This window comes from Pan troglodytes, chromosome 15, assembly GCF_028858775.2.
Source record: "Pan troglodytes isolate AG18354 chromosome 15, NHGRI_mPanTro3-v2.0_pri, whole genome shotgun sequence".
NCBI classification, from domain to species: Eukaryota; Metazoa; Chordata; class Mammalia; order Primates; family Hominidae; genus Pan; species Pan troglodytes.
In genome coordinates this window covers 90461412-90486111 of record NC_072413.2, presented here as the reverse complement: position 1 = coordinate 90486111, position 24700 = coordinate 90461412, and the positions used below count along the sequence as shown (strand labels likewise).

The window sequence follows — 24700 nt, the reverse complement described above, 5'->3', positions numbered from 1 at the left end:
ATACACCACCACCAAGTGGGATTTATCCCAGGAATGAAAGCTTGATTTAACATATACAATTCAATCAGTGTAAAACATTACATTAATAGAATAAAGGATAAAACTACACAATCCTCTAAACTGCCACAGAAAAGACATTTGACAAAATTCAACACTCTTTCTTGATGGAAACACTCGACAAACTAGGAACTGAGGGAACCTTCTCAACTGGATAAAGGGCATCTATGGAAAACCCACAGCTAGCACTTGTACTTAACGATTAAGATTGAAAGCTATTGCAACCCTCCCCTCCCCACCTCACTGCAAAATCAGAAACAAGATGAAGATGTCTGCTCTTACTCCTTCAACACTGAACTAGAGATTATAGCCAAGAAAATTAGGCAAGAAAAATAAATAAAAGTGATTCAGATTGGAAAGGAAGAAGTAAAACTATCCCTATTTGTAGATGACATGATCTTGTATATAGAAAACTCTAAGGAATCCATAAAAACCTATTAGAACTAATAAACAAGTTCAGCCAATTTGTAAGATATGTAATAAATTTACAAAATTCAGTTGTGTTTTTCTACATTAACAATCCAAAAATAAAATTAAGAAAACAATTCCATGTACAATGCCATCAAAAAATTTAAAAACCTAACATTTATGCAACAAAAGTAGTAGAGAATTTGTATGCTGAAAACTACCAAACATCATTGGAAGAAATTAAAGAAGACCTAAAATAAATGAGAAGAAATCCTGTTTATGAATCGGAAGGCTTAAAATGGTTAAGACGGTAATATTCCCCAAACTTACGTATACATTCAATGCAATCCCTATCAAAATCCCAGGTAGCTGAGCAGAAATTGACAAGCTGAGCCTAAAATTCATATGAAAATATAAGGAACCCCCAAATAGCCAAAAGAGTCTTGGGAAAAAAAAACAAAGCTGGGAAATTTACACACTGTGATTTTAAAACTTAGGACAAAGCTACAGTAATCAGGAGAGACTGCTACTGGAAGAATGGAATAAAATTATGAGTCCAGAAATAAACCCAGATATTTAAGGGTTTATTTATGGACTCGACATTTACTGGCATAAGAATGGAATAAAATTTTGAGTCCACAAATAAACCCAGGCATTTAATATCTTGATATTTGACAAGAGTATCAAGACAATTCAATAGGAAAACAATAATCTTTTCAACAAATGGTGCAGAGACAGCTGGATACCCATAGGCAAAAGAATGAAACTGGTGCTCTGTCTTATACCATACACAAAAATTGAATTAAAAAATGATTAAGACCTAAATATAAGAGCTACAACTATAAAATAACATGAGCACAACTCTTTATGACCTTGGATTGGGCAATGATTTCTTAAATGACACCAAAATCACAAGCAACAAAAGAATAAGTAAATTATATTTTATCACAGTTAAAAACTTTTGTGATTCATAGAATACTATTAAGAAAGTGAGGCTGGGGCTGGGCACAGCAGCTCATGCCTGTAATCTCAGCACTTTGGAAGGCCAAGATGGGCAGATCACCTGAGGTTGGGAGTTCAAGACCAGCCTGGCCAACGTGGTGAAACCCTGTCTCTACTAAAAATACAAAAATTAGCCGGGTGTGGTGGTGCATGCCTGTAATCCCAGCTACTTGGGAGGCTGAGGCTGGGATGGAATGGAATGGAATGGAATGAGAATCACTTGAACCCAGAAGGCAGAGGTTGCAGTGAGCTAAGATCACACCACTGCACTCCAGCCTGGGAGACAAAGCAAGGCTCTGTCTCAAAAAAAAAAAAAAAAAAAAAGAGAGAAAAGAAAAAAGAAAAAAAGGAAAGAAAGGCTGGGCACAGTGGCTCATGCCTACGATCCTGCACTTTGGGAGGCCAAGGTGGGAGGACTGGTTGAGGCCAGGAGTTCAAGACCAGCCTGGGCAACATAGTGAGACCTCATCTCTACAAAAAATACAAAAACTAGCTGGGCATGATGGCCTTTTAGTCTCAACTACTTGGGAGGTTGAGGTGGGAGGATTGCTCTAGCCTAGGAGTTAGAGGCTGCAGTGAGCTATGATTGCCATTGCACTGGGCAACAGAGTGAGGTCTTGTCTGGAAAAACAAAACAACAACAACAAAAACAACAACAAAAAAAGGAAAAGATAGACCGTGAAAATACTACCTATTGAATGGAAAAAAATCATTTTGCAAATAATATATCTGATAAGGGTCTATTGTCCAAAATATGTAAAGAACTCTTACTACTCAACAATTTTAAAAACCCAATTTTCTTAAAAAAGGCAAAGTGTTTGAATAGACAGTTCTCCAAAGAAAATGGTCATTAGGAAAATGTAATTCAAGGCAATTTCACAGCCACAAGTATTACTAGAATAAAAAAGATAAATAACAAGTATTGGTGAGGGTGTGGGAAAATAGAAACCGTCATACATTGCTGATAGGAATGTAAAGTGGTACACCTGCTTTGGAAAACAGTCTGACAGTTTCTCAAAGAGTTTGACCCAGAAATTCTACACCTAGTTTTACCCAAAAAGAATAAAAATATATGTCCATACCAAAACTTTTACTCAAATGTTCACAGCAGCATTATTTATAATAGCAAAAAATGAAAACAACCCAAATATTAACCAAGTGATGAATGGATAAACAAAATGTGGCATATAAATACAAAGGAATATTATTCAGCCATAAAAAGGAATGAAGTACTGATACATGGTACCACATGGACAAATCTTGTAAACATTACAAAAAGTGAAAGAAGTCAGACACAAAAGGCCATATATTGATAGATTCCATTTATATAAAATGTCAAGAATAGGAAATTCATAGAGACGGAAAGTAGATTAGTGGTTGCCAGGGTATGGAAGAGAAGAGGAATGGGCAGTCATGCTCATGGGACTATGAAAGTGGGATAATAAAAATATTCTAGAATTATATATTGGTGATGGCTGCGCAGCTCTGTGAATATAGCAAAAACCATGAATTAGTTTATGAGGGCGAATTTTATGGCATATAAATTACATCTCAATTTTAAAAATTGCAAAGTAGACTGGCACTAGCTGTGTTTGCTCTGTAATATTTGTGCTAGAATCTTCCTAAATCATTAAAAGAATTTTTACTAAAAAAAAAATCAGCTGCTTATAATAATTAGCCAAGAGAATATGGTTAGCTTGAAATAAGCAAATCCATCCATCTCTTTCTAGATCTTTTTCTATATACACCTTTCTGTAGCTTGTAGTCCCTGTACAAATGGCCAAAAGCTTTCCTGCCTTGATTGGTTTGTCCAAAATTCCAGGTTCTTCTCTGGTGAGTCCACATCCCAACTCATCTAGGTTGCTGAGGAAGGCCTAGCGTATTTCTAGAATTGACAGAAAACTCCGTATGTAGAGGAAGAATTCGCTTTGGGGAATTGTAACCCTGGATGCTTAAATGCCCAGGAACGTCTTTGCGGGTATATACAAACGCCACAGTAGAAGGATAATTTTCATATGTTCCCAGACACCAAATTGCATGAGGTGTTTGTCTTTTTCTTGCCTGCTATGGGTTTTGCATCCGGTTTCAACATCCACCCCCATCTGGCCCCACCCACGTGGCCAGTGTCACGGCCCACCATTGTTTCCTAAGAAACAGTGCTTCAACCAACCCGTTCCATTGCTATGTTTTTCAACTGTTGGATGAGATCCAGGAGAGGATGGTGAAATCAATTTAGTGAAGGGCAACCAGCATTTTCTTTTTTAAAAAAGTAGAAAATAGAGTTCCTGTACATAGTGAGAGTTCAGTATTATTCCAGGAAACTGGTTTCCTTTTTATATTTCCAGGTATGTGTATAAAATATTCCTGTAGGTCATGGTCACGGTGTGGAAACCTTCCATGGTGCTCGTGCTGGTCTCTGTTCGATTAGGCAATGATTTCTTAAATGACACCATTGCTAGTGCTGTGCAACCCTCTCAACTCCCAGCCTTCCATCTATCTGGCCTCTCTTCAGCCTCCCCAATGTTCTGACTCTTCTGAAAAGCCGTTAACCCCGCCAGCCCATGGTGATCTCTCCCTTCTGTAACTGCTTTGGTTTTGAAGAATTTATGAATTATTGAAACTCTACCCAAGTTGACCCATAGCCTTACTACTTGAATCCACCATCTCTACCTCTCCCGACTGGGTTGCAAACACAGCTGGTAACAGCTCCTGGTGCCTTCTGCACCAGTGTGGACCATACAATTAGCAGGTGGTGGTACACGGTCTTATTCTAACAGCCTGCTCTGCATAATTGGGCATTTTGTTTACTGCCTTGTTACCTAATTGCTCTGCATTTTGAAGCGCAGTGCCCAAAGGTCAAAGACAAGGTAAGCAACATTAAAGGTCTGGCATCTGACCTGGTTCAAATCCAGTTTACTAGCTCGTCAGCTGTGGGTCACTGGGGGAGCAGTCCTCATGAGCCTTATTTCCTTACTGTAAAATGGGGGTGACAACAGTACACTGGGGACTTGGGAACATGATACTATTTGTCAATAGAAGAGTCTCAGTAAATGGCACATCTCACCATTACTACCAGGACCGTATATCAATAAAGACACAGGTTCAAATATAGGCCGGGCACGGTGGCTCACGCCTGTAATCCCAGTGCTTTGGGAGGCCAAGGTGGGTGGATCACTTGAGGTCAGGAGTTCGAGACCAGCCTGGCCAACATGGTGAAACCCTGTCTCTACTAAAAAAAAAAAAATATATATATATATATATACACACACACACATATATATGTGTATATATATGTGTATATATGTATATATACACATATATGTATATATGTATATATATGTATATATGTATATATGTGTATATACACACACACATATATACACATATATACGTATATATACATATATACACATATATATACGTATACATACATATATACACATATATACATATATACACATATATACATATATACACATATATATACATATATACGTGTTTATATATATACACACATATATATACACACGTATATATACATATATACGTGTATATATACACACGTATATATACATATATACGTGTATATATACACACGTATATATACATATATACATGTATATATATACACACACGTATATATACATATATACATGTATATATATACATGTGTATATATATACACACGTATATATATACACACGTGTATATATATATACACACGTGTATATATATATATACACACACACAAAAATTAGCCGGGCATTGTGGTGGGTGCCTACAAACCCAGCTACTTGGGAGGCTGAGGCAGGAGAATCGCTTGAACCCGGGATGTGGAGGTTGCAGTGAGCAAAGATCACACCATTGCACTCCAGCCTGGGCAATAAAGCAAGACTCCATCTCAAAAGAAAACAACAACAACAACAAAACAAATGTGGCATGGAGCTGTCAGCCCAAAGCTCTCAATGTCTGGCTTGGAAGAAAGTCACTTGTATGAGTTCTGAAGCTAGACTGGAAGCCCCCCGCAGGCAGGGGCCTGCTGGATTCTTGCATGGCTGTGGAAGAGAGCAGAGCTCCCAGCCCCGCCCCTGACTCATGGCAGAACTCAACACATATTAAATGTATGGGAGGCTACAAGTGCCCGCTCAGAATCCGGAAAAGATAATCTGAACATAACATGTTTTTAAAATCCCACATAATGAATGTGATCATCACCATCTAAAAGCTCATTAGCAGCAAAGAAGCCCCACATATTATGCTGATGAAGTTAGATATTTCCTGAACTTATGCCAAGAGACCAGATCACCAGGAAACATTACTGGAATGGAAAAGTTAGAGAACCCAGTTGCACTTGATCAAGCTAAAGAGGCTTGGACAGCCTTGAAAAGTGTCCCAGGTTTTGATGCTGCCTACAGAGCTGCCTGGGTACAAGAGTTCTGATTCAGTAAGAATCCCAGGACACCTCTGGCAGAACCAGCCCAGCTCCCCTGATGAGATGGGATCATTTCTCCCAGGCACATTTGTGCTCCTGCCTGTGACTAGCCCAAGGGTAGTTCTAATCAGACTGAGTCAATCAGAGCCTGTCCCTGAGGATGCTGAAATTGGAACCGATTTCGGCGTGCATGTGGCTAAAATTGTGAAATCAGGAGAGGAGAGGCAGAAGCAGCAGGTCTGAAGGTCAGGAGATGAATCAGGGACAGAGACGAGCATGGGGAGATAGGGGCTGCCCGATCATGTTTCCTGGTTCCAGCTGTCCTGAGACTCATCCGCACCTCTGCCCTGGCTCCAGGAAACACCTCTGTATCTTTCTCATAAAGTCCCCTTTCCTGCTGAAACCAAGATCTAGCTAGTTTTGATACTTGTAACCACAGAATCCTAAGCAATAGAGTTACGAAGACAGAAACAGCAGGGAGGAGCTTTTCAATCCATGCTAGCCAAGAGTATCTCGCTCCTCGGTTTAATTCTGAGCTCATCATGCAATCTCCTGCCCCAGGATTTGGTCTCCTGAGCAGACTTGCCCACCAGGCTGGGCCTTGGCCTCTCATCCTCCAAATGAGAGACTGAGACTAAACCAGTTGTTCTCAAAACCAACTGAACAGCCACATTACCTGGGGGGCTTGTTCACACACAGATTTCTGAGTCCTAGCAATATCCTGAAGGTTCTGCTTTCAAGTCCTTGAGTCCTAAGTTCATGCTCAAATGCACACTGTTTGCCAAACCCACATCAAATGTGTTTTTAAATGTAGCCAGAATTTGTTTTAATCAGGTGTGGTAAGACACAGAGGTATATAAATGATGGTCATGAAAAAAAGTTTTTGTACTCACAAAAACTAGAAACAGGAGGCAGGGTGTGCCGCATGGGGCCACATGAGGAAGCACCAGTGCTGGTGAGGAGGAACAAGGAGTGAGAGGCAAGTGTGGGCAAAAGCCTTTATTGTGGCTTTCATGGGGCAAGGGAGGGTGAGTATGCAGCCTTAGAACTGAGTAACTTCTACAGGCTGGTGGGAATGTCAACTAGGACAACCACTATGGAAAACAGTGTGGAGATTCCTTAAAGAACTAAAGGTAGATCTACCATTTAATCCAGCAATCCCACTCCTGGGTATCTACCCAGAGGAAAAGAAGTCATTATGTGAAAAAGTTACTTGCATACACATGTTTATGGCAGTACAATTCGCAATTGCAAAAATGTGGAACCAGCCCAAATGCTCATCAATCAATGAGTGGATAAAGAAACTGTGGTGTATATATATATGCACATATATGTTCACAGATATGTGCACATATATATGATGGAATACTACTCAGCTATAAAAAGGAATGAATTAATGGCATTTGCAGCAACCTGGATGGGATTGGGGACTATTATTCTAAGTGAAGTAACTCAGGAATGGAAAACCAAACATCGTATGTTCTCACTTATAAGTGGGAGCTAAGCTATGAGGATCCAAAGGCATAAGAATGATACAGTGGACTTTGGGGACTCGGGGAAAAGGGTGGGAAGGGGTGAGGGATAAAAGATGACAAATTGGGTTCAGTATGTACTGCTTGGGTGATGGGTGCACCAAAATCTCACAAATCACCACTAAAGAACTTTCTCATGTAACCAAATACCACCTGTTCCCCCAAAACTTATGGAAATGAAAAATTTTAAAAAAGAGAACTGAATAACTTCAGGGAGCTCTGGGGCTGAATCTGGTTGTCTGTACCTTGCCCTGGGATGACTAAGGCAGAGAGGAATGTTGCCTCCTGGAGTATAAGAGCCAGATGGAGGAAGCAGTTCAGAGTAGGGCTTTGGATTGATTGCTTTGCACATGAAAGTCATGCTCCCAGCAGGCAGCTGTTTGCTATCTATAAGAACTGAAGGGCCCTGGGAAGGGCAGTTTCTCCCCAGGCAGGGAGGCCTCAGATGCCAGAGCATCAAGAATACAGAAAATAAGAACATAGACTTAATACACACTGTTAACTTCAGAAAGTGACTTTCACTTTTTGCTAATGTGAATTGGTCTCTCCAGATTTTGGGCAATTCTAGGTTGTAGAGGGCATTCATTGTTCTCATCTGGCTAGCATCCACTCCCCTTTAATGGTAACAGCATGCCAATTTTCCTTTAGGGAACCAACCCTCTATTCCACATTAAATTCATGTAGTTTAGACAGGGGCTGACTCCTTTCCTTGACGTCTGGGTGGGTATGAGAGTCAAGCTTGGCTAATCATGCATTCCATAATATTTAGTGTGTTCATTCCCCATGCTAGGAACTATTCTAGGTACTGGGAATCCAACACAGGACTCCTAGACCTCCTGGTATTATGGGGTTACATAGGCCCTGGGTTGGGTGTGTAATATAACAAGGGTCAACCTTGGGAATTCTGCCAAGAATCACTGCCTCTAATACCCATTGCCCTTTCCTCCTTACTAACAGAACTCTCTTTTCCTTGAGACAGTAGGTTCCCAGCTAAAAATCTTAATTTCCTAGGCTTCCTTGCAGGTAGGGGTGGCTACGGACAGGTCTGGACCACAACATGCAAATTAAAGTCTATTTGGTGGAGCTTCCAGGAAAGTCATTCTCTTCTGGATAAGGAGAAGGAGACTCCGTAGTATGAGCCTTTTGCCCTTTGTCCTCCTTGTCCCTGCTAGGAGTAGGGAGTCACTGGAGTTGCAGAGGCCAGTGGGCAACCTTGAGGACAAAAGCCACCAGCTGAGTATGGACAACAATAATGGGATACTGATGCTAGAGCTTCAGGATTCCCTACTTTCAGGACTTCTTGTTACATGAGAAAAATAAAATCCTTGAGTTTAAGGCTCTGTCACTTGAGTTTTCTGTTACATGCAGCTGAATGCAATCCTTAAGAGACAGAGGCACCATCTGTGCATGGGGCTAACCCAAAGGGATGTAAGCTTAGGTGGAGGAAAGCCAACACAGGGATAAAACCAACCCAGGGGAAAGCAATGCTGAGAGATGGATGGTGTCTTGTCGTTTCCTCTGAACCCTGGGTCCAGCCTTGCCAGAAGGCAGACTTTCTCAGGGAACCTGCCACCATGTGAACTTTTTGGCTTAAACCAGCCTGAATAGGGGTTCTTTAACATTAGGAGTCTGGACTAATTCATGTGTGAAATAATAGAGTTTTGGGGGCTGCAGAGGTAATGGGACAATGCCTATACTGATGGACATTCTCCCCTACACTATTGGGAACCCCTCCTGGCCCCCCACTTCCATCTCGTTGGGTGCAATATTGGAGTGAAATGTTCATCACGGACTCCGATTGACACACAAACATCAACAAGAGAACGGAGGGCTGCCGTCATTCCTTTCACTAAGCTCTCAGATTTCTCTTTAGAAGTAGAAAATTACAATTTAATTATGTGAAAAAAAAGTCTTGAAAATGAACTGTAACAAAACAGATGGCTAATCAGACTGGAGAAAAAAATTAAGAACAGATGCAGTTGCTGATGAAAAACCTCAAGCAAATTAATGTGGACAGTGAATGAATTCCACATTCCAATTAAGGGAGTGGTTAACCTGTGGTTTGCGGGGATGCATGCATCACTGGATGAGGTAGAGTAGATTTGCATGGACCTGGGAGCTCAGAGCACTTATATGACCTGGAGAGCACAGATTCTGAAGCAATGGTTCTCAAATTTGAGTGTAAGTCGGAATCCCTGGAAAGCCTGTTAGATCACCACACTCACAATGATTTGGCAGGACTAGAGGAGAAGGGAGTTGCAAGAATTTGTGTTTCTAACAAGTTCCCAGGTGCTGCTGATGCTGACAGTCCCAGGACCACACTTTGAGGACCACCACTCTAGAATAACTCCAGTTAAAAGCAGTTGAGATATAATTAACATATCATAAAATTCACCCATTTAGAATGTGCAAGCAGGCAGGTTTTAGCATATTTGAAAGTTGTGTAACTATGACCACTATATAATTCCAGAAGATTTTCATCGCCCCAGTGGAAACCCCTAGCCATTAGCAGTCATTCCCATTCCTCATTTCCCCCAGCCTCTGGTAACCACTAATTAATTTTCTGTCTCTATAGATTTGACTATTCTGGGCGTTCCATATAAATGGAATTGTAACATGGGGGCTTTTGTGTCTGGCTTTCACTGAGCATATATTTCCTAGGCTCATCCATATTGTAGCATCTATCAGTATGCCATTCCTTTTTAGGGCTGAATAATATTCTATTATATGGATATACCACATTTCGTTTATCCATTCTTCACTTTATGGATATTTGAATTGTTCTACTTTTTGGCAATTATGAATAATGCTGCTATGAACTCTTGTGTATAAGTTTGCGTGTGGACATATATTTTCATCCCTCTTAAATACAGAACTAAGAGGGGAATTGTTGGGTCATATGGTGACTCTATGTTTAACCTTTTTTTTTTTTTGAGATGGAGTCTCACTCTGTGCCCAGGCTGGAGTGCAGTGGCACGATCTCGGCTCACTGCGAGCTCTGCCTCCCGGGTTCACGCCATTCTCCTGCCTCAGCCTCCCGAGTAGCTGGGACTACAGGTGCCCACCACCACGCCTGGCTAATTTTTTCGTATTTTTAGTTGAGACAGGGTTTCACCATGTTAGCCAGGATAGTCTCAATCTCCTGACCTCGTGATCTGCCCACCTCGGTCTCCCAAAGTGCTGGGATTACAGGTGTGAGCCACCACGCCTGGCCTATGTTTACTATTTACATTTCCACCAGCAATGTATGAGGGCTCCAATTTTCCCATCCCCTCACCAGTACTTGTTATTGTCTACCTTTTCTGGATTATACCCATTCTAGTGGGTGTGAAATGGCATCTCATCATGATATCTCATTTAGATTTGCATTTCTCTAATGACTAATGATGTGAGCATCTTTGCATACCCTTATTAGCCATTTGTATAATCTGCTTTGGAGAAATGTCTGTTCAAATCTTTTGTCCATTTTCAAATTGGATTGTCTTTTATTGTTGAGTTTTAAGTGACACACACACACACACACACACACACACACAGAGATACATGATTTGCAAATGTTTTCTCCCATTCTGTGGTTAGAAACTGTTGGCTAACACAAGGTCACAAATATGTATACCTATGTTTTCCTCTAAGAGTTTTATATTTTTAGCTATTATATTTAGGTTTTTGTTTCATATTGAGTTAACTTTTGTATATGGTGAGCAGTAGGGATCAGACTTCTTTTCAATGTGGTTATCCAGTTGTCCTAGCACCATTTGTTGAAAAGAGTATTATTTCCCCTAGTGAGTTGTCATTACCCTTGTCAAAAGCTAATTGGCCTGAAATGCAAAGGTGCATTTCAGGACTTCCATTTGTATTTCATTAATCTATATGTCTATCCTTATGCCAGTGCCAGACAATCTTGATTACTCTATCTTTGTAGTAAGTTTTGAAGGCAGAAGTTTGAGTTCTCCAACTTTGTTCTTTTTAAAGACTGTTTTGGCTATTCTGGGTCCCCTGCATTTCCATATGAATTTTAGGATCAGCTTGTCGGTTTCTGCAAAAAAGTCAGCTGGGGTTTTGATAAGGATTGCATTAAATCTGATCACTCTGAGGACTATTATCATTTTTAAAACGTTAAGTCTTCTAACCCTTGAACACAGGACATATTTCCATTTATTTGATTGTCTTTAATTTCTTTCTACAATGTTTTGTAATTCAGCATACAAGTCTTGTACTGCTTTTGCTAAATTTACTCCTAAGTATTTTATTCTTTTAAATCCTATTGTAAATGGGATTGTTTAATATCATTTTCAGATTGTTAATGACTAAGGTGTTAAAATACAACTGAATTGTATATATTGATCTTGTATCCTGCATGTTTATTAAATCTAATAGTGTTATTTTTGTGTGGGTTCCTAGGATTTTCTACACACAAGATTATGTCATCCATGAATTCAGAAAGTTTTACTGCTTCCTTTCTCATCTGGGTGCCTATTTGCCCTGGCTAGAGCCCTCAGCATAATGTGGAATAGAAGTGGCGAGGCACTACGTCCAGCAGGGCTGGGGGATGCTGAGTTTTGCTGCAGCATCAGCACACCCCTGTAAACTTATTCTTAAAAGCCCCCCTTGTAGCATAAGGAAGCTTGTGTGGGCTTCTGTGTTGGCCTATGAAGATCTGTTGGGTGGGCTTCTGTCACTGGTATTCTGTTCAGGACCCTGATACATGGTCCTAGGCAGGCCTTTACCTCCTACTTTTCCTCCCAGCACATGCTGCACTGGCCTGGCTGGAGGGCAACATGGAGTGAATTTCTAGGGCAAGTGGCCTGGATGGTTCTGTTTGGTCGACACTGTCCCTTGGGCAAGCCACCTCCCCTCTCTGTCCCTCAGCTTCCCACCTTGGAATATAAGAAAACTAGTCTAAAAATTCCCAAGACCCACTTTTAACTCTTGTTTTGCTCTTGATCTTAGGGGAAAGCTTTTAGTCTTTCACCATTAAGTATGATGTTAGCTTTGGGGTTTTTGTTGAGGCCATTAGTCAGGTTGATGAAGTTTCCTTCTATTCCTAAATTTGTGAGTGTGTTTTCATCAAGAAAATGTGTTGGATTTTGTCAAGTGCTTTTTCTGTGTCTATTGGGATGATCATCTGGTTTTATCCTTTACTCTAATAATGTGGTATATATCGCATTGATTGGTCTTTGTATGTTGAACCAACCTTGCATTCTTGGAATAAATCCCACTTGGTGAACTCCATTTTATAAAGAGGAAAACCAAGTCCCATGAAGGTTAATGAACTACCCAAAATCTCACATAAGATTAGTGGCAGAGCCACAAACAGACCCTGCTTCCTCAGTCAGTGGCCTCTGTGCTGGCCTTTGTGGGGAGGGAGAGAGATGCAGGTGGATGTTGGAGTACCGTCAAGGCTGGATTATGAATGACCACCTCACCATTGACCAATATTTGTGTTGTGCCTCACACCTCAGAGGTTGTTTTCACAAATACTCTCTTTGTTCCTCATATGAGCATTGGGGAGTATTTTTCCTGTTTCACAGGTAAATAAACTGAAGTTTGGTGAAATTCAGTGACTGACTGAAGCATCATAGACAATGGGAGATAGTACCAGGTCTCAAATGCAGGTCTTCAGAGTCTAAATCCTGGTCCTATGTACTGTACAGCTTGCCTGCCCTCTGAATCCTATTATTTCAGGGCCCATGGAAGTCCCTCTGCTACTTACCAGTGGGCAGGTGTCAACTGTCAGATTAGAGCCCCATACTTTTAGCTCATAGATTCGATCTAAACAGAAAAATCCTCCTATGTTTATGTGAAGCACTGAAGTTTTCCCAGTCTCTTCTTCCCTGGGGTGAATAAGCTTTAGAATCTAATTTTTGGTATTTTTATTATTTTTTTGTACCATTAAATTTAGACTTATTAAATTGATTGCCTAAGGGGTACTGCAGCTTTGTGGTAAACAGTAAGCTAGGTATCCAGGTTCAAATCCCAGCTCTGACATATGCCAGCATTAGGATGCTTAGGAAAGCATTTAGCCTCTCTGTATCTCAGTTTTCTCATCTATAAAATGGGGATAACAAGAATCTCCACCCCACTGTGCTACTGTGAGACTGAAAATGAGCCAACAAACATGACGTGTTTAGAACAGTGCTTGGTGCAGAGTCAGCACTCTAATTCCAGCTACTGCTGATATTAACCATGTTAACTTCCGCTTGCTGAGTAGCTACTATTGTCAGCACTGGGTTGGGTTGTTTTACAGAGACTAGAACAAGCTCAGAGAGGTCAGGTAACTTGTCCAAGGTCACACAGCTAGAAGTGGCAGACTCAGGACTCAATTCCATGGGTGTCCAATGCTAAGGCCTCTTAGCAACACTGTCCTACCTCCTGCAGGGCGGGTTTTGATGACCCTCAGGGCATTCAAGGGGCAAAGAGAAGCCCAATAGAAAGCAGAAGAGGTCAAGACCTGCTGTTGAACTGAGCTGTCACACTGAGGTTTGTGGGGAAGAGGAAGAATGAAAGGGATGATGTGAGGAAAAACATCAGGTATCAGCAAAGTCAGAGGCAGGCCCAGCTGAGTGCCACACACAGGTGTAGGTTGTCTGGGCTGGGGGTGGTGCAGAGAGACCAAAGGCCCAGGAAGAGACGCCTCCCTGGCAGCACCACATAAAGGCCTGGAGAGCTCTCGGGGGTCGGGAGGGGGCCTTCCTAGGGGAGGCAGCCTTGGCTTGGTCTCCCTCTCACACAGGCACAGTCGAGTGACACGGGAACCCTGTGTATGCTTCCTCGCCGAAGCAGCTGCCCTCGTGGGGAGGGAAGGAGCGGAGCTGCAGACCAGGCTCTGTCAGTCAAGGGAGAAGCCGGGCCCAGAGCTCCCTCGGCTGGTGCCGATCCCAGGAACCCCATTCCAGGGACCATTGGCCCAGCACTGCAGACACTCCCACAGCCCCCACCCTGAAGCTCTGTGGCTGCTCTGCAACTGGATGTAAATGGGTCCCAGAGCTGGAAGGATGTCAGGGTTGAAGCACCAGCTCCCTCATTCTAAAGATGACCTGAAGTTAAGGCCCGCTTTGCATCTCACCGCAGGGATCTCAAGGCTTCTGACAAAGTTGTCCTGTCCCATTACTCTTGATGGTGTGGCACTAGGGGGGCCATTAATCTCTCTGGGCCTCCATGTCCTCACCCGTGAGACAGTGATAACTGTCCCTGCCCACCCACTTCAAGGACCCCTGGGCAGATGAAAGAAATGCAAAAAGCACCAAGCATATTGCCCTGCCTCTGAAGGCCTCACCTTGAATTTGGAGGCCTTGGGGAGCATTAAATCGAGGCTGCATCAGAGAGACACCAACAGAATCAGGGAACACGTTGTTCTCATCTGGGAAATGGGGATACCATAAATACCAGCTACCCAGCAGGGCTGCCATAGACACTCTAAGTACTGAATAGAAGATGTCAGGCACGGTGCTGGGGCCAGAGCAGGTGCTTGCTGGAGGACACTCTGCTGTGTAGTTGTTGGCTGGGGCCTTGCCCTCCTTCGCCTCCCCCAGGATGCTCTAAAAGCTGCACAGGTTTCTTGGCAGCCCTTGGGTCTGGTCCATGTGAAGACACCGTTAAGATGGCTTCACTGCTTTTCTTCAGCTTCACTACAACGCCCGTGTAGGGGACGTATGAAGCGTGACATCCTTGGCAGCCCCCATATTCCAGCCTCCTTCCAGTGTATCTGCATAGGCTGGAAAGCTAACGGTGACATCTCCCAGAAGTTAAAGTTCTGGATTCAAATTAGGTCTCTGATTTGAAAAGCAGAATTGCGGTGAGGCTGGACCGACCACCTTCCTGCTACTGTCCAGCAGGGCTGGGGGATGCTGGGTTTTGCTATAGCATCAGCACACCCCTGTAAACTTATTTTTAAAAATCCCTCTTTTAGCATAAGGAGGCTTGTGTGGGCTTCTTGTTGCTGGCATGCGAAGATCTGTTGGGTGGGCTTTCGTTGCTGGCATTCTTGTTCAGGACCCTGACACGTGGTCCCGGGCAGGTCTTTATCTCCCCACTCCCAGCATGTACTATATTGGCCTGGCCGGAGGGGTGGCACGGAGTGGATTTCCAGGGCAGGTGGCCTGGATGCCTGGTTCTGTCTGGTCAAGACTGTCCCTTGGGCAAGCCGCTGGTCCTCTCTGGTTCTCAGTTTCCCACTTTGGAATATAAGAAGGCCACTCTAAAAATTCCCAAGATCCCTCTAGTATTCAGAGACTGTTTACTGCTAACCACAGAAAACTTAAAAGAATATTGCTTTCATTTCGATAAAAAACACTGAGTTTTCTTTTCTACGATGCTCTATTTGGTCTTTTAAAAAACCCACTCATAGCCTAAAAGTAGAAACCACTCAAATGCCTATCAACTGATGAATGGATAAAATGTGGCATTCATGATCCATCCAATGGAATATTCAGCCATAAAAAGGAATAAAGTACCAACACATAGTACAGCATGGATGGACCTTGAAAACATCATGTTAGGTGAAGGAAGCCAGTCACAAAAGGCCACAAATTGCATGATCCTCTTTATATGAAATATTCAGAATCAATAAGTCCAAAGACATAAGAAGTCGGTTAGTGGTTGCTAGGGAGTCGGGGGAGGTGGGAAGGGCAGTTATGGGTGAGGAGTGCCTTTTGGGGTGTTGGAAATGTTCAGAAACTGATGTTGATGACGATTCCAAAATTTTGTGACTATATTAAAAGCCACTGAATTGTACACTTTAAAGGAATGAATATTATGATAAGTGAAACAGACCTGTTATATGAAAAAATAAGGACGCTCAGCCAGGTTTTGTTCTAATTTGTCTGAGAACTGATACCTCTGCGCACACAGAGTGACTGAAAAGGAAGCTCCTTTAAAATTCTGACCTTGACTTATGAGACAGTCAACCGAATGTGCAATTTCTCCGGTGGCTTCCGAGACCAAGGTAAGAACAAAATCATTTTCACTACAAAGTGCTGTGTGTCTCTGGGGGCCTGGAACAGACGAGAACTGTGTATGGAACTGCACATGTAAATGAGCCCACAGCATCCCCATTTCCTGCACTGCTGTCACCAACGTGCCGAGACGCTAAGAGGAAAGGACAGGAAGGCGGAGTGTTAAGAGAGTTCCATTTCTGCAGTGCCGCCTTCTGAGCTTAAAAGGACCACAAAGACCTCTCTCCTCCCCACCAGTAGAGCCCTCTCAAGAGCTATTTAAAACTGAAGAAGATGGGGGTGGATGGGGAGAAAAGCTCTAAAAGCTTCCCGAAATCTTCCGATTGCCTGTTCCGGGTTTTGCTATAATAACAGAAGAGAAGGCTGGGTGGTACCATCCAAGCCCTGAAGACAGCATGTGAGATTCCAAAGGCCCTTAATTCAACCCAATTCAACACAGTTTACTCAACACACACACAAATTATTTAGCACCCTGCACACACACTAGAAGACTAGCATCCCAGACGGAGGAAACCAATTCCCTTACGAGCTCCCAAGAAAAGAAGAGCAAAGAGTCCTTTGGTTGGGTGGTAGCGTTGTCCCCTAAGCACATCTGGGGTCTGGGGTCAGAGGCCATTGTGTAAATCCCAGCTCTGTCCCTTCCTCCTGTATGACCCTGGGCAACTCAGCCTCTCTGTGCCTCAGTTTCTTCACCTGTGAAATAGGAACAATAACATTATCCACCTCCCTAGGGTTTTAATGGGTTTAATGACTTAATATGTATAAAGCACCCTGTCTCGGCTGGGCATGGTGGCTCACGCCTATAATCCCAGCACTTTGGGAGGCTGAGGTGGGTGGATCACTTGAGTTCAGGAGTTCGAGACCAGCCTGGTCAACATGATGAAACCTTGTCTCTACTAAAAATACAAAAATTAGCCAGGCGTGGTGGTATGTGTCTGTAATCCCAGCTACTCAGGAGGCTGAGGTAGGAGAATCGCTTGAACCCGGGAAGTGGAGGTTGCAGTGAGCGGAGATCATGCCACTGCACTCCAGCCTGGAAGACAGGGTAAGAGTCTGTCTCAAAAAATAAATAAATAAATAAAAATAAAATAAAGCACCCTGTCTGGCCCAGAGTAAGTACTTAGTGCGTTTTACCTCCTGTTACTGTTCTAAGAACTTCCAAGGGCCTGGACTTTTGTGAAACACACACTTATCCCGTGGTTTCTTCACTGAGAGGAGCCAAATTGCATTGCAGACCGAGGGTAATACCTAAGGCCATGTGCTGGCTTCATGACCTTATTCACAGCTTGGGAAGCACAGAGTGGAAAAGTGACTCCCTACACAATGGCTGTGTGACTCGGGAAGCCCCGCAGCCTCTCTGAGCCTGTTTCCGCCTCTATAAATGAGGATAATATTCCTCCCTCACAAAGCAGCTGTGAAGATTAAATGAAAGTGCCTGGAATGAAGAGGCAGTACTCAGTGGATAGTGTCTGGTGCTCGGGGTAGAAACCCGGCTCATTGCACCTGCAGAGCTGCTGGGTGACCATGGGCAATCACTTACCTCTCTGTGCTTCCCCTTCCTTCTCTGTAAAGTGGAGATAATAAGCATCCCTACCTCGTTCTGTGGCAAGGCATGAATGAGGGGATACATGTAAAGCTCTTAGAAAAGGGCATGGCGCACAGATGCCCCGTGAGATCCTGCCATGAACTGAATTATTCCTCCCCCTACCCGCCTCCAAATTCATATGTTGCAGTCCTAACCCCCAATGCAACTGTATTTGGAGATAGAGCTTTTAGGAGGTAATTAAGGTCCTAAGAGTGGGGTCCTAATTCAATAGTGGCCTCAGAAGAAGAGGAAGAGAGAGATCTCTCTCCACATGCATGTACCAAACAAACAAACAAACAAGGCCACGTGAACAAAAAGGCAGCTGTCTACAAGTCAGGAAGAGGGACACAGAACCCAACCATGCTGGCACCCTGATCTCAGACTTGCAGCCTCTAGAAATGTGAGAAAATACATTTCCGTTGTTTAAGCTGCTTCGTCGGTGACATTCTGTTAGGACGGCCTGAGCTGACTAATATAAGAATTACAGAGCAATAGAAGAATTCCCCATTTCCTGCTTAGTGCCTGACATATGGCAAGTCCCCAGTAGCTGTTTGTTGGCTGCTATAATAAAAGTGGCCACGAAGGCCAGCGTCCTGGTAAGAACAATGTGATTTCCTTACCGTTATGGGCGCAGGAGAGAGTCCTGTTGGCGGGCCAGGGAGCATTCTCAGCAGGCTCACAAGATCCCCCAGGCTATGCGCCACAACAAGCAAACAAGCTGCACCAGGAGACTTTCCCAGCTGGGCTGCGGCTCAGGGTCATTGCCGACCGTTTCAGGGCGGTGCCAGCACTGCAGACCATGGTTTCCACGGGAGAAAGCGCCTCTTCCTCTTTTTCCCCCTACCCACACCCACTCCTGGGAGGCCTAATTACCAGCCTCTGTGGTCTAAAGTGGGAAGAGTTTGCCTGTATTGGGTGTCCACCTGTAAATCCACCATCAGGCCAGGTGGGCACCGAAGCTGGGTCCTGCTGATGCTGCCGGGCTCCACCCCGGCAATCCCAGCGACCCCTCATCTGGGGTCAGCGAGGAGGAAGCAGGCTGTGGCCTCCCACCTCCCCACTTATCAGCTGTATGCTAGGGGTGGGAGACAGTGTATAAAGAACATTGTGTGGTCATCTGCTCAGATTTGCTCTGCAAGCCCAGAAGCTCCCAGAGGGCAGGGACCATGGCTGTCCCGTTCCTACCTGATCCACAAAGCCCAGAACAGAGCCTGGGCCCTAACTGTTTACTGACTGAGAGGATCATCTTGTCTGCTAAGTGCCTGAAGCCCAGACCTGGCACGTAACAGGTGCCTGGTACACGATAATTCCCTCCCCTTGAGCCCTGGAATGACCGATCGTCCCAGGCCCCCAGGGATTCTGGAACCTACGATCTTTCTAGAACAGTGTAGTCCCAAAAGGAGAGGATAACAGAAGCTACATGGTTAAAGCACACTAGGATTCACACTAACATTTGCTGAGCACCTACTGTGTGCCAGACACAGTGCACAGACCTTGACTAAAGTATCTGATTTGCTACTCAGATCAATCCTGGGAGGTAGGTGCCGTCACCCGCCACTTTGTGGATGAGGAATGGAGGTTTAGGGAGGTGAAGGAACTTGCCCAGACTCACCCTGCTGGTGAGTGGCAGAACTGAGATTTGAACCCAGGATTCCTGCACTCCAGAGCCGGCCTCCCAGCTTGTCCTTCACAACACACGACATCTGCACATCGGCACGGGGCTAGACTCATTCCTTGACACCCGAAGCTATGCTGGTTCCGAGCTCACCAGCAGGGTGGCTTCCCCCTCTTCCCGCGGCCCCTGGCCCTGTGATTCCTCCCCTGGCCCTGTGATTCCTTCCAGCGCCCCAGCTTTGGAAAACGCTAGCTGCATCCACCCCTAAGAAACACCCTCAAAGCCATCCTGCAGCCCCAGGCCACTGCGAAACCTGAACAAGGGGTGGGTGGGGTGAGGTGGGTGGTGGCAGGGCCAGGAGCTGGATACAGGGTATTTCTGTCGGGGGCGGAGTCTCACTGACTTGTTCCAATTTCCTGTTAACCTCTGCCTACCCCGGGCCTCAATTTTCCTAGGCAGCTGTACACACCTAAACGAGAAGCAGCTGTACAACTCCGTTCCCACCGCCTGCTCCTCACAGGGGAAAGGGAGGAAGAAGAAAAGGAAGCCATTTGTGGTTTCCAGGGACAACACCTGGAAACACATCCGCAGACGCACAAAGGAGGTTTCCCCTGGGATGCAGGAAGCTGAGGCCTATTCCTGAGGGCAGGGAGGACACCCGCACAGAGGAAACGTGTGGAACTTGGCTCAGGCATGCACTGAGCCCAGGGGAACAGCCTAGAGCCTCTGGCTTGAGGAAGAAGGCGGGCCCCTATCTAGCAGGAAGTCCTGCCCCCAAGCAAGGGCAGAGCCCCTCAGAGGAGGACTCAGGGGTGCAGAGAACCTGGACCCAGGAGCCATCTGTTTCCAGCCCTTGCAAGACAGCTGCATTCTAAGCCTCTGACCCTGGGAGGTGACCTGTCCAGAGGCCGCACAGCCACTTCTCTATGGAACAGCAGCTCCCAGTACAAGGACAAGGCAAAGGCGTGGCTGGTCCGGGGTCCTCCCTGCACAATCCTGTCAAACTCTGGGCTTAAGGAATGGGAAGATGAGGCATCCTCACCTATGGCTGACTTGCTTAGGTAAGGATGACCAAAACGGGCACATCCCTTCCCCTGGTTTTCCTGCAGCGCCTGGACAGTGGACAGCCTTGATACCAGGATTCAGGTGAAGTGGCCAGTGCGGGGCAGTGGTAGCTCTGGCCCCCTCAGGCCCCACATCTGCAAAATGGGGATTCTGCCACCCACTTCAAGGGGTGGAGAAGGGGCACATAGAACTCTCCAGACAGCAAGTCGCTCCTCCTCGCCCCACCCCTCATAAGCTCGGCTGTTTCCTGGACTGTGGTTGCATCTCCCTCAATGCAGCCTGCTCTGGCACTCTGGCCCTCCCTGGCATCTGGTCTCCAGGCCCCAAAGAACCGAAATTCCTTCGGTGACTGCAGCTCTGACCTTTCCCCAGCCCCACGTGGACACAGGAGGGAAAGTGAGCTGGGGGTGCGATAACTTGGGGCTGTAAGGGGTGGCCAGGGCTCGAATCACGGCCTGTGCCTGGACCTTCTGTGAACACGGGGCCCGTCCTGGTTCATCACCGTGAGCTGGTTCTCTGGGTGGACACACTGCCCTCCCAGCGCCCTGCCATGTAGAAATCTTCCCTCATTTGGTGAATCCAAACAGGTAATCTGGGAAGGGGACCTGGAATCTGGAGACCACCTCTCCTGCTCTTCATGTCCCACACACAGCCCTGGTGGCTGAGTTGACCCAAGCATGGCATGACCTCTCTCCCCACCAGCCAGACTGGCTGAGCAGGGCCCCTGTTCCCCACAGAGCAGGTGGGCAGGTGTGCGGGCATGCCAGGGAAGCGTTTGAGACGGGCTGAGACACCAATCCCCTCGGCCTTCTGGTCAGCAGAGGAGGCCTGGGAGGCCTGAACCCCTGGGCTGGGCTCCTCTGTGACCCCAGTCAGGGAACACATTTCATTTTCTGAGTCTGCCCTTAATGTGAAGAAAGCCGGGGAGGTGTTGGCCAGCAATTCTGAACCCAGCCAGCTCCCAGGAAGCAAAGGGAGAGGGTTTGAAAATGCAGATCCCCAGGCCCTGCTCCAGGCTCTGGAATGTTCAGGTTCAGAACCAGGCCTGGCATTTTGGGAAGAGCCCCTGGATAGCTGCGATGAGCATGCCCTGGAATCTCTAACCCAGAGATTCTCTCTAACCCAGAAACTCCAGGGAAGCTCCGTGATCCTAAATGAAGCCTGCATCTTCATGCGGAAGCATGAAAGCAGGGGGCAGGGCACCCCAGCCTGCCAGGCCCACGCCACCTACTGCAGGCAGGTGTTCCCATCAAGGTGGGACAAGAGGCAGGACAGCCTCTGGCCCTCCAGAGTCACCTCCCAAGTCAGGTGCTCAGTGAGCCTGATGTTAAACACAGAATTCTTTTCAGAAAACATCAAGTTCTGGACTTGAAAGTTCTGGAATCTTGCCTCCTTTCAGGATGGTGGACATCAGGAAAAACGCCTCCAAGAATGGGGCCAAACAGCTTAGCTCGGGCCTTTGTTTCCCACTGAGGACTCCAGAGGACCTCACGGAAGGCTTAGTTAAAGACGAAGGCAGGCGGGGTGGGTCCTGGGATCCTCTCACACACGAACGCCTGGATTCATTTGACGGATACCTACTAAGCCCCTACTATGTGGCCAGTCCTGGGTACTGGGGATGCAGATAAATGCAGTAAACAAAAGTACCTGCTTTGTGGAGCTGACAGTTTAAGCAGGGCAAGAGACACAAGAAAAAGATAAAATATTTTAAATGCGGTAGCCAGGGAAGGTCACAGTGAAAAGGTGACATTTAAGCAGAGACCTGAAGAAGGTGAGGAAGTGGGCATGTGGATACCTGGGGAAACTGCATTCCAGCAAAAGGCAGGTGCAAAGGTCCTGGGGCAGGTGCGCACCTGGTGTGTTCTAGGAATGACAGTGAGGAGGCCGCTGTGGCTGGAGCAGGGGCCAGGAGAGGCAGAAGAACAGAAGCTGAGGTCAGCAGGAGTCGGCAGTCAGATGACATGGGGCCTCACAGGTCAGACTCCAAGTGAGATGGGAGGACCCTGGAGGGCTTGCTGCAGAGCCTCAGTCTGATTGGACTTATTTATAGGTAGGAGATATCTTCAAATACACAAGGTATGACTGTCTAAGGATCATTTGTGGCCTTAGAATCTCCTGTCCCAGCAAATAAAGAGATGCATAGGCAAAATGGCCTGCTGCAAGGGCCAAGAGAGTGCAAGAATGTCCCTAAAAATAACACTGTGGACTGCTTTTCCTTGGCACAAAAGATCGACTGCACTGAACATTTAAGTGTGGTCACTAGGGGTCACTGGTGCTCTCCAGGCCTCCAGCCGCCCTGCTCTCTGGCCCAAGGCTCTTGCTGCACTTGGTAGTGCCCGCACCCCACTGCAGCTCTAACCCACAGTTCAGTACTGAGGACAGATTCGCCTCCTAAGCATTCCAGTGACCTAATATCGACCCTTTGCACCAGCCCTCTGCCGCCCTTACAAGTCCATGCCTCCATCCTGAAGACCTGGGCTTGGTCCTAATGGAGCCCCCAAAAATGTAGCCCGAGAGTCCAGTACCCCCAGAACTCACCCGGCATGGAGAAGGGGGACAGGAAGTCAGCCTCCGCCGGCTCTGGCTCTGGCGGTGGTGGCTGTGGCGGCGGCTGCTGCTCCTGATTCTGCTGAGGGTCTTCGGGGTTTTCCACAGGAACATTCCCGTTCTCAATGTTCTCGTGCCTCCCGTTTTGAAGCGGCTTGCTGCTCACACCATTGGCCGAGTTGATCAGTCTCTGCCGCTGTGTGGACAGGAGGCAAGACGGACACCAAGGCGTGTGATAAAGCATCATGCTATTGCTATATGCTGGGTCCCTCACACGCACCCTGCTCTTACAGGTGCCTAGAACAACATCCCTGGGGACAGGTTTGCCTAAGAATCAGCCCCAGGACCTTGGAATCCTTCTATGTTTGGTCACTGACATTTGCATGGTTAGCAGGAAGCCTTTGAGGATTTACCAGAGGGCCTGGGCCACCCCTTCCTACTGCCAGCTCGACAACCCAGCCCATGGCCCTGGTGACAGCCATCATTCGGGGCTCTCCCCGGCGACATTCACAGCTGCCTGAAGATGGCCACAGGAAAGGCCCTGCATGCATTTTGTAATTTTTAATTTTTTAGGTACATTATACAAAATGTACACTCACTGCTGGGCACGGTGGCTCATGCTTGTAATCCCAGCACTTTGGGAGGCCGAGGTGGGTGGATCACTTGAGGTCAGGAGTTCAAGATCAGCCTGGCCAACATGGTGAAACCCTGTCTCTACTAAAAATACAAAAACTAGCCAGGCGTGGTGGTAGGCGCCCGTAATCCCAGCTACTTAGGAGGCTGAGGCAGGAGAATCGCTTGAACCCGGGAGGCAGAGGTTGCAGTGAGCTGAGATAATGCCTGGGCAACAAAAGCAAGACTCTGTCCTAAAAAAAAAAGTACACTTACACTAAGTGTACAGATTAATGATGTTTTACATCAAGATGTACAACATTTCCAGCCCCTTCAAAGACTCACCTCAGGCACTTTCCTAGTCTACATACCCCTACCCCAGAGGTAACCAAGGCAACCACTATGCTGACTTTTGTAAACATTGATTAGTTTTTCCTGAACTTGAACTTCATATAAATGGATTCAAGTATTAATGTATATTTTATGACTGGCTTCTTTCAGGCAACCAATAGCCATGAGATTCACCCAGCTTGTCGCATGAGTCAGCAGTTTTTTTTCATGGCTGTGTACTATTCTATTATATTGAATAACCCACGATATGGCTTTGCCTATCGATGGGCATTCAGATAGTTTCCCCTTTTTGGTTGTTATGAAGACTGCAGCTATGCACATTTGTGTACATGTCTTTTGTGGACATACAGCCTTTCGGTGTGTGTCACTGAAATTTTAGAGCTGAAAGCATCCTGTTCAATACCCTCACATTAAGTGGGCTAGTGGCTGATGTGAGATTGAAGCTCAGAATTCCTTCCTTCTGGACCCGGCTTCTCCAGCTCTCCATGCTGCCTTCCAGGTAGTTCAATCACAACATGGTGGAAGATAAAGTCTTCCCAG

General features: G+C 45.7%; 1 protein-coding gene across 3 annotated transcripts in view; it reads right to left on the bottom strand.

Moving 5' to 3' along the window:
- Nucleotides 1–24700, bottom strand: part of SLC24A4 (solute carrier family 24 member 4) — a 178957-nt gene that overhangs the window by 21322 nt on the left and 132935 nt on the right. For all 3 annotated transcript variants that reach the window (XM_054666231.2, XM_054666233.2, XM_054666232.2), the window contains one exon: nt 23189–23393. In XM_054666231.2, coding sequence (XP_054522206.2) covers nt 23189–23393 — 205 coding nt within the window. The remainder of the gene's footprint in view (nt 1–23188; nt 23394–24700) is intronic.